This window comes from Trichechus manatus, unplaced genomic scaffold (genome assembly GCF_000243295.1).
Source record: "Trichechus manatus latirostris isolate Lorelei unplaced genomic scaffold, TriManLat1.0 scaffold00048, whole genome shotgun sequence".
NCBI lineage: Eukaryota > Metazoa > Chordata > Mammalia > Sirenia > Trichechidae > Trichechus > Trichechus manatus.
In genome coordinates, this window is record NW_004443984.1 from 17,632,204 (window position 1) to 17,643,047 (window position 10,844).

Consider the following 10,844-nt stretch of genomic DNA (forward strand, 5'->3'; position numbering starts at 1 on the left):
TGCTAACCAAAAGGTCAGCAGTTCGAATCCACCAGCCGCTCCTTGGAAACCCTATGGGGCAGTTCTACTCTGTCCTATAGGGTCACTATGAGTCGGAATCGACTCAGTGGCAACGGGTTTGTTTTTTTCTGGAAACAGGAGGTTTCTTGGGTTATGTTAATGAGGTCATACAGAGTAGGGTGGGTCCAAACCTAATCCCTCTGAGTGGTTTCTTATAAAAAGAGCAGAACAGACACAGACACACCCACAGGGGAAGGCAAACATTAGGTGAAGACACATCTACAAGCAGTTATGTCAGGAAAGCCAAGAAACGCCCAGAGCTCCAGAAGCTAAAAGAGACTAGAGTCTTCCCCTAGAGCCCACAGAGACAGTCCAGCTCTGCTGATGCCCTGAATTCAGATTCCCAGGCTCCGAAACTGTTCTTTGAAGCTACTCACTTGTGATATTGTATAGTGACCCTGTATGACAGAGTAGAACTGCCCCATAGGGTTTCCTAGGCTGTAATTAAGGAGCCCTGGTGGCACAGTGGTTAAATGCTCAGCTGCTAACCAAAAGGTCAGTGGTTTGAACCCACCAGCAGCTGCTTGGGAGAAAGATGTGACAGTCTGCTTCCATAAAGATTTACAGTCTCGGAAACCCTATGGGGCAGTTCTACTCTCTAACATATGAGGTCGCCATGAGTTGGAATTAACTTGACAGCAGTGGGTTGTTTCTTAAAAAGCTTTACAGGAGAAGTTTGCCAGGTTTTTTCTCCTGTGGAACTGCTGCTGGTGGGCTCAAAGCAGCCAGATGCCTAACCGTTGCACCACCAGGGCTCCTTGTTTTGTTACAGTAGCCCTAGCAAACAAAGACAGGGTTTTGTCAATGTCTGTTGAAGAGAAAACATCAGCAATAGCGAGTGCCCCAAGGGTGGAGAAGGAGAAGGGAGAACACAGGTCAAGCCAGGGGAGCCGCCACTTTCACCTCTCCCCGCCCTGGGGGCAACTGACACTGCACCCTTCCTGCTTCCAGGACTGGCTGGCTGGGAGTCTGCTCGGAAATCAGAGGGAGGAGGCAGCCAGGTGGGTTCAGACAAGTGCGATTTCTTGGGACACTGGAGCTGGGGTGCTGGGGGTGGAAAGGCAGAGAGGACAGCAAGTGCATCCAAGGAATAGACACATGGCCAGAGTGGCTGCAGAGAAGAGCAGAGGACAGGGATGGGAGATGAGGAGAGGAGAGTGGGCCTTGAGGGCCTGTCAGGAGTGTGGGGTTTATTATAGGTGCAGTGAGGGAGGCTGCTGGGGGTTTTTCTATAGGGCAGTAACATACTAAGATTCATGTGAAGAAAAAAAAAATCCTTCTCTCTGACACCCCACACGTCTTATTACCTGATATATCCTTAAAATAATAGCCCTGTGTACCGAAACTGAGGTCCCTGGGTGGCAAAGATGGTTTGCATTTGACTGCTAACTGAAAGGCTGGCAGCTGGAACCCACCCAGCAGTGCTGCAGAAAAACAGCCTGGTGATCTGCTTCCATAAAGATCACAGCCAAGAAAACTGTCTTAGTCACCGTGCACTGCTGTAACAGAAATACCACAAGTGGATGGCTTTCACAAAGAGAAATTTATTTTCTCACAATCTAGTAGGTTAGAAGTCCAAATGCAGGGCATCCGCTCCAGGGGAATGCTTTCTCTCTCTGTCAGTTCTGGAGGAAGGTCCTTGTCATCATCAGTCTTCCCCCTGACTAGGAGCTTCTTTGTGCAGGAACCTTGGGTCAAAGGACTAGGAGCTTCTTTGTGCAGGAACCTCAGGTCCAAAGGACGTGCTCTGCTCCCAGTGCTCCTTTCTTGGTAGTATGAGGTCCCCAGTTCTCTGCTTGCTTCCCTTTCCTTTTGTCTCTTGTAAGGTAAAAGGTGGTGCAGGCCACACCCTAGGGAAACTCCCTTTACATTGGATCAGGGATGTGACCTGGGTAAGGGTGGTGTTACAATCCCATCCTAATCCTCTTTAACATAAAATTACAATCACAAAATGGAGGCCAACCACACAATTCTGGGAATCATGGCCCAGCCAAATTGATACACACATTTTCTGGGGGACATAATTCAAACCACGACAAAAACCCTACAGAGCAGTTCTACTCTGTAACACATGAGGTCGCCATGAGTTGGAATCGACTCCACAGCAACAGGTTTGGTTTTTTGGTTTCACTGAAATTGGAGTCCCTGGGTGGTGCAAATGGTTAATGTGCTTGGTTGCTAACTGAAAGGTTGAAGGTTCAAGTCCACCCAAAAGTGACTGTGAAGAAAGAATGGTGATCTACTTCCAAAAAATCAGCTATTAAAAACCCTACCCTCTGGCACACGTGGGGTCGCCATGAATAGGGTTGACTCGATGGCAACTGGTTTTACTGGAACTGCTCTCTACTCCTGATAATCAAAAGGGCCTTGACAGGAAAGGAGAAAGAGAAGGGAGGAGCAGGCATTATGGGGGGATGGGGCGGGACAAGGCAGCATCAGCAAGTACTTCCAAGGAGAAGACACACCTGAGTTGAGTGCTCAAGGATGCGCAGGAATTGCTGGGCAAAGGGGAGGGAGAGTGGATAGGCCTTCCACGGAGTGGGCACACAGCAGCAAAGGCAGGGAGCAGGACCCAGGTGTGCACAGAGCCAGGAGCAGGTGGAGGGTGTGGCAATGGCCGAGGCTGGGGGTGATGCTGAGACTGCAGGAGGCCACGGGCCCCAAGTTAGGAGCTTCCGTGGAGCCTGGTGGCTGATGGGGGCCTTTGGAGGCATTTACTCAAAGAGGGGATCAGACCAGGAGACAGATGCCAAGGCTGGGGCAGGAGCAGTATGCTGGGCCCAGAGAGCAGGGGCCGATCAAGCAAGGGTTTGGAGTAAAAGGCCCAGGCTTTTGGTCTGGGTGAAAGGCCAGAAGGAGACACCCCACCTGTGATAAAGAACTGAACCTGAAGAGGGAAAAGCATTTCTAGAACAGCTGCCATTTACTGCACACCTACAGCGTGCCAGGCCGTGGGCCAAACACCTCGCGTGACCCTACCTGGGCCTCATGACAACCTCTGGAATAGACACTATGATTATTCCCATTTTACAGGTGAGAAAACTAGGCTGAAAGGTAAATTCAGTTGATCAAGTTTCCACAGGCAGCAAGTGGCAAAACAAAAATTAAATTTGTCTGATTCCAAAACCAGTGTTCTTGGCCTTTACACTGGAGGCATGGGCCTTCAGCTGGGAGGAGATCTTTGGGCTGGGGACAAATCTGCACATCCCTTATACATGGGGGCAGATGAAATCCAGAACAGACATAGCTGGGATGGTTCACATGAACCTCCAGTATCCAGTGCCAGAATGACCCCAAAGGGATCTGAGCTCCATAGCCTAGAAGAAAGTTCTCTTCCAGGTACAGAAGACAAGGAAAATAACTCTGTAAAGACGATGTGCCTAACTTGTGGAGAATTTACATGGTCCCAAGACTGAAAAAGCTGAGTCTGTACATTACAGATCCCTGGGTGGTACAAACAGTTAACATGCTCACTGCTAACCAAAAGAGAGGAGGTTCGAGTTCACCCAGAGGCACCTCAAAAGAAAGTCCTGGCAATTTACTTCTGAAAAATCAGCCATTGAAAACCCTATGGAGCACAGTTCTACTCTGACACATATGGGGTTGCCATGAGTCAGAGTTGACTCAATGGCAACTGGTTTGGTTTTTTTTTTAGCTCTAGAAGGAATCTTCACGGTCATCTACCATTGTTTATTACTGAGTACTTCCTATGTGCCAAGCACCATTCTAAGTGCTTTCTGTATACAAATGCATTTAATACTTACGATCCTCTGAGGTACTGTTATCCCATTTTACAGGTGAGAAAACTGAGGCTTAGAGGTAAGTAACTTGTCTAAGGTCACACAGCTGGTCAGCGGCAGAGCCACGATTCAAACAGACTGCCTGGTCCAGAATTGAGCTGCTAACCGGCATCACTAGGCTCCTGCTTTGTGTCAGCCCTGGGGTCCCACTGGTGAGCACAGCAGATGTGGCAGCTGCCCTCCCAGAACTTACATCTAGTGGAAAGATACTCGTTAATCAGATAATCAGCCTTAGGAATAGGGGGTCAAATGAGATCCCATTTGAAAGGAAAGTCATAGCAAAGGAAAAGGAACCTCATTCTATTACAAGTTAAGCTGAGATTGAAGGTGGCACGTAGGGGGTTAACCAGGGGCAGAGAGGGGAGAAGAGCATTTCAAGCAGAAGGGGCAGCATCTGCAAAGCCCCTGTGGCAGGAGGGAGGATGGAGCATTCTGGGAAGTGAAAAGAAACCAGCGTGGCTGGTGTGGAAGGCAAGAGGAGACTGGAGGGGGGACAAGAGTCTGGGAGATGTGCAGTGAGGTCTGGGGCAGGGGATGAACACTGATCCTTATCTTAAGAGCTAACCTCTGCCCCCTCCATCTCACAGGAAACCCTGGGCCACAGAGGGGAAGGGACCCACTGAAGGCCACACGGCCAGCGAGGGTGGTCCTGGTGCCCCAACTTTTAGCCTAAGAGAAGACACCCTGGAAGAAGGCAGAGGGGAGGCCGCTCACATCACCACTTTTCTCAAGAAAACAAAACAAAAAAACCACCTGCCATCGAGTCGATTCAGGCTCGTGGCAACCCCACGTGCGTCAGAGCAGAACTGTGCTCCATGGGGTTTCCAATGGCTGACTTTTCAAAAGTCGACCGCCAGGCCTTTCTTTCAAGGTGCCTCTGGGTGGACGAACCTTTAACCTTTAGTTAGCACCCAAGCATGTTAATGTTAACCATTTGCACTACCCAGGGGCTCCTTCCTCGAGAAAATCAGTGTCTTATCTCTCCCACTGCTGACTTTTACTTTCAGAAATAATCTTCACTTCCAAGTGATCTCATAGTCGCTCTGGTTCCTGCATTTAGACTGTGTACACACAGGTCTCTAGTACCGGGTGTTTCTTGGCTCTGCAGAGCCTGGTTTATTAGGGAGCAAATGACATAGATGGACAGCTGAGACACAGGCAGGCAGGCTACTGGCCTGGGGGAAGGAGGCCTGCGGGTAAATCATTCTGTATCACCTCTGAGATACAGATTTCTCCTAGAGCCACAAAGGCCTGTAATATGGAATGCATACCTAGCAAAAGCCAAAACTATGCCATCTCTCAGGGAAGAAGGGTATCACCTGGACAAACTGCAGAACCTCAGAAGACATGCAATCCTCTCCGCATGACATCACTGCTTTTGCTCGATAAATATTTAAGAAACTTAGCACCATCTGATCACTCCTCTTAAGCTTCTGGGAAAAGAAACTCAAGGAAGACTAAGCCTCCTCAGTTTCCCCATCTTTGCAATGGGGAGGACACACCTGTCCAGCTCCAGAGAGGCCTAACGTCAGAAAATCTCTAGGAAGCCTGATCTGGCCTTTCCCTTCCCGGCAGCCCCTGGGAGGAGGGGTTATGACTCATGATCAGCACAAAAGTCCTGTCTGCTGGCTCTGGGGGAGGTTTCTGATGACCAAGGAGAGGCTGGGATTCTCAGGTACTTCAGGGCGAAGGAAGAGAAGCTGGAAGCAGGGGAGGTGCCTGAGTGAAACAGAGGGATGGGCTGGGATCTAGAATTATCTGGGTAGTGTGACATTCCCTGGCTGGGCAAGAGCCCTTGTTAGTTGTTGTTGAGTCCATTCTGACTCATGGTGACCCCACGTGTGCAGAGTAGAACTGCTCCATAGACATTTCAAGGCTGTGACCTTCTGGAACCAGATATCACCAGGCCTGTCTTCCGTGGTGTCCCTGGGTAGGTTCGAACTGCCAACCTTTCAGTTAGTAGTCAAGCGCTCAACCATTTGCACCAGCCAGGGGCCTCCTGAGTCCCTAGACTCTCGATATAGTGCTCCAGCCCACGGGAGCTGCCCCGTTCTTTCCTAGACAGCATCCGATGTGTCAGCCAGAGACCAGGGGATAGGGAGGGCCAGGGCAGCAGGGAGCTGCAGGACACTGACTGGGAGTAGGAGACTTGGATTCTGGTTCAGGGGCCACATCCCTTCATGTCTCTGAACCTCAGTTTCCTTATCTGTGAAATAGAGGCAGTACATGTCACCCGTCTGTCCCACAGGGGTGCTGCAACTGCCAGAGAGGTAAGACATCTGGCAGGTCACTGTATGTACCCATTTAATAACCTCTAAGTACCTGTGGGGGCCCTAGTGGCACAGCGGTTAAGAGCTCTGCTGCTAACCAAAAGATCAGCAGTTCAAATCCACCAGCCGCTCCTTGGAAACCCTATGGGGTAGTTCTGCTCTGTCCTACAGGGTTGCTATGAGCCAGAATCAACTTAACGGCAAAGAGTTTGTTTTTTTTTTTTTTTGGTAAGTACCTGTGTAACAGTCCTGGGTGGCACAAATGGTTAAACACTCAACTACTAACTGAAAGGCTGGCGGTTCAAATCCACCCAGAGGATCCTCAGAAGAAAGGCCCAGAGGTCTATTTTCTAAAGATCACAGCCATTGAACACCTACGGAGCATGGATTTTCTGTGACTGACTTTTCAGAAGTAGATCACCAGGCCTTTCTTCTGGGATGCCCCTGGGTAGACTCAAACTGCCAACATTTGGTTAGCAGCTCAGGTGCTTAACTGTTTGCACCACCTAGTTAAATTTGAATTTCAGATGAAGAATAACTTTTTAGTATGTCCCAAACATTACATGGACCATACTTATAAAAGTATATGTGTTGATCTGAAATTCAGCTGGATGTCCTGTATCTTATCTGGCTACCCTACCCCGTGGGGCCCTCCAGCATTTACATGTTTCTGACTGGGGCCTGCTAAGATCCTTGGAGACATGGTGAGCTGTTTCCCAAGTCATGAGAAGGACAGCCTTTTCATTCTGGGCATTGAAAGACAGCACAGCTCACATCTGTTGCAACACCTGGACTGTCATGCTCATAAAAGTTGCTCAAAAAAAGCCCCAAACAGTCAGGCAGAAGTCAGCCTCAGCTAACCTGGTGCCCACAGCTTTGGAGTCTGACACCTATGGGTTCAAATTCTGACTCTGCCACTTCATCCCTGTGTGATCTTGGCAAGTCACTTACCCTCTCTGAGCCAAAGTTTGCTCATCTGTAAAAACATGACAATGCCAGCTTTCTTGGGAGGTTGTTGGGATTAAATAATTAATCCTGGCACACCACAGACACTCCGTAAACGAAAGCTCTTTTCCCTCTTTTCAGTTCCTGCAGCACTCTCCCTCACCTGATTCTCCCATTTTTTGCAATTAGTTTATGCAAATCTCTAATCAAAGGAAAGGTGGTCAGCAGGTGTATACCTTCTGCACTAAGCCCAACTCACCTGGAACAGCGTAGGTACTCAAAAGACTTGGGTATTGATACCAACAAACCTCAGATGTCCTCATGTAAATTTCTTCCTGGCTAAACTTTAAACCCAAGTCCATCCCCTTGTTCCAGGGATCTCTCCCCCCAGCTGCTGATTGGGAAGAAAATCTGCCCAGGTGAAATCATAGCAGAGGCATGTCTAATAATCCAAACTTGGATTATGAGTTGTTTTGGCATCAGCCACCCTTGGGTTCCTTTTGTGTCAGGCACCACGGGGTGCTAAATGGTTTGTCACTCCCGAGTAAAAGAGCATTCCCGGATATGGTCTCAAAGGAGGCTGCAACAAGACCCAAAATGCTTTGGTCCAAGGTTCAGCCTTCCGGACAAAAGCTAAGGGCCCGGCCCCTTTGTCAGCAGACAAGAGCCCAGATGGAACCTTGAGGTGGGCGGGGAGAAAAAGAAGAACAGCCCCTGGCATTGTGACAGCGCTGAAGACACAGGACAGGAAATGAAGACATCCCAGAAAGCCCCACAGTGTCTTCCTAAGTGCACAGAGTGGGGGTTTTCGGCTTGCTTGAAATAAGAAAGCTGGACTTAATAAATTTCAGAAAACCACTTTCTGGCAACATCTGATTTTCTTAAACCTCCAAAACCAAACCCGTTGCTTTCCAGTTGATTCTGACTCATGGCGACCCCACGTGTTACAGAGTAGAACTGCTCCATAGGGTTTTCTTGGCTGTAATCTTTACAGAAGCAGATCGCCAGGCCTTTCTTTCCGGTGCTGCTGGCAACTCAGTTTGAACCGCCCACCTTTAGGTTCACAGTCAGGGCAAGCCACTTGCGCCACCCAGGGACCTTTTCTAAACCTCATTTAGTGAATAAAGGAGGCTACCAGGACCCAACTGGGGGCCCAGGTGAAAGGTCTGGCCCCAACGTCTTCGTAGGAGAGACGTGTCCCGCCCCCAAACCCCCGCCGCTGGCTCTCAGTGGGCCCCTCCCCCTGCGCTTTCCTCCTTCTCCAGGGGAATTCTGGGCGTGTAGGCCAAAGTAATCCTCAGGGGCGGAGCTCCCAGCTGCAGGCGGCTGGCTCTGGGACGAGGCGGCCCTTCCATCACCCGACAGCCTCCAGTCCCCTCTCTGGATCGTCTCTGCTGGCTGTTTTCTGGATTCCTTCTCCCCGCTGAGGTCTATCTGCCCCATCTCCTCACCTGGGGAGGCGTCCATTCCCTCCTCTCCTTTCTCCCTGCCACCCTCTTTTCACCAAACTCTCGATCCTCCCGCCTCTAAAATCCTTTAAAAAAGCAAACGCCCAGCATGCTCTCAGCTACCCGCCGCCCCGCTCGCCCGCGGCCTGGCCACCTCCGCCCCGTCTCGCCTGTCGCTACCTTCAGGTTCACGGCGGGCAGCTCCATCCCGAACCAGGCCCAGGGCACCTGCGTGACAGCGGTACGGGCTCCTCGCCTCTAAACTCGGGAAACAAACTTGCCCGGCCCCGCCCCACCCCGCCCGTTTCAGCGACTCCAACCGGAGCGCCTCTCCGGGACCACGTGAGCGCGGCCCGGTTGCTAGGAGACGGCATCAGTCTGTTCGCGTTCACTACGAGCCTCCCAGCTCCTGCAACTGCCCAGGCAGTTTCTGGGGGCCGGCAGGCACAATATCGGGATTTCTGACGCAAAGGGCGCCATGTCCTGCCTGGTTAATATCCTAGCAGGTGGTGACACCTGGGCTGATGAGACCACCTGCAGCCAGGAGACCCTGGGGAGGGTACTTCCAGGTGCAAACTGTGGATGTAGCAACAGCTGGTGTCTTAGTTCCTGGGGCACACCCTCTCGCCTCCTTCCTTCCCCATGTTAAAATGGAGACATTTACAATAAGTACCAGCCACTCGTTGGAAACCCTCTGGGGCAGTTATACTCTGTCCTATAGGGTCGCTATGAGTTGGAATCGACTCGACAGCAACGGGTTTGGTTTTGGCTTTCTACTCTAGTATGACCTCGTGTTAATTTAACTGACAGCATCTCCAAAGACCCTATTTCCAAACAAGACCAAGTTGGAAGGTACCAAGGGTTAATACTCCAACATATCATTCTGGGGGACCCAATTCAGTCCATAACACAAATATGGTGTCTATGAGTTGGTGTATATTTGTTCGTTCACTGAGCACCTGCTATGTCGCAGCCACTGGGCTAAGGGCTGAGGAGGCTAGACCCTCTTGGGGCTTACAGTCTAGTAAGGGAACAGGCAATAAACAGTAAACAAATAATTTAACAGGGCAATCCTTCAGATATTGTAAGTGCTAAGAAGAGAATAAAATAGGGCAGTACAACCACCTTGGAAAACAGTTTGGCAGTTTCTTAAAAAGTTAAACAAATAGCTGCCATATGATTCAGCCATTGCACTCCTAGGTATTTACCCCCAAAAAACAAAAACCAAACACATTGAAGTTGAGTCGATTCCGACTCATTGTGACCCTATAGGACAGAATAGAACTGCCCCCTAGTGCTTCCAAGGAGCAGCTGGTAGATTCAAACTGCTGACCTTTATGGTTAGCAGCTGAGCCCTTAACCACTGTGCTACCAGGGCTATTCACCCTAGTAGGTGTTTAATAACTATTCACTGAATGAACGAGTGAGTGAATGAATGAATCTATTACATATCAGGTTTGTTGTTGACAGTACAAACTACAAAGATAAACGAGGTGCTTTTTTTTAGCTGAGAGACAGGGTTGGTGAAGGACATGAAAAATTTAAACTTGAATTCCAAACGTATGCTCACTAAAAATATGACCCGAAGCCTTGGAATGTCCTTTGTAGGGGTCCGTTTGTTCTTCCTAGTCAGGAATAGGTCAGGGCAGGACCTCTGGTTCCTTTGAGAATACAGAGGGTTTCCCTTTCCTTTGTTCTTCCTCAGTGCTCTGGCCAGCTGGGTCTCGCTCTAGCCCTCCCTGCCTCTCATGCTTCTGGCCTCAGTCCGGATGAATGCAGTGTCAGTGTGTGAGCTGTGGGACCCGCCACAGACCCGGCCTTGTACTTCATCCTGCTCCAACCTGTCCTCCCCTCCTCACTGTGCTCCATCATTTTCAGCTCAGCCTGGGCTGTATCTTCGTGACAATGCAAGCAGTATAGCTCAAGTTTAAATGTGCGAGCTCTGGAGCCAGACCTCCTTGGTTCCCCCATCCAGTTTTAGTGCCAGCTAGCGATGTGACTTTGGGCAAGCCACATAATTTCTCTTAATTTCAATTTCCTCCTGACTGTAAATAAGAATAAGAATAGTACCCACACCATAAGGTTGTTGCAAGTATTTACTATGAAGGGCTTTTCACAGCCCTAGTGGCACAGTGGTTAAGAGCTATGGCTGCTACCCAAAAGGTTGGCAGTTCGAATCCGCCAGCTGCTCCTTGGAAACCCTATGGGGCAGTTCTACTCTGTCCTATAGGGTCGCTATGAGTCAGAATTGACTCCACAACAATGGGTTTTCTTTTTTTTAACCACAAAATAAGTACTTAATAAATGTCAGCTCTAATCAC

The 10,844-nt window shown here is 49.7% G+C and overlaps 1 protein-coding gene across 1 annotated transcript in view; it reads right to left on the reverse strand.

Annotated features, from left to right (window-relative positions):
• Positions 1–8,851, reverse strand: part of AGTRAP (angiotensin II receptor associated protein) — an 18,973-nt gene extending 10,122 nt beyond the window's left edge. The window contains exon 1 of the mRNA XM_004377236.3: positions 8,704–8,851. Within this exon, the coding sequence (XP_004377293.1) occupies positions 8,704–8,730 (27 nt within the window). The 5' untranslated portion in view covers positions 8,731–8,851. The remainder of the gene's footprint in view (positions 1–8,703) is intronic.
• Between the last annotated feature and the right edge of the window lie 1,993 nt (positions 8,852–10,844).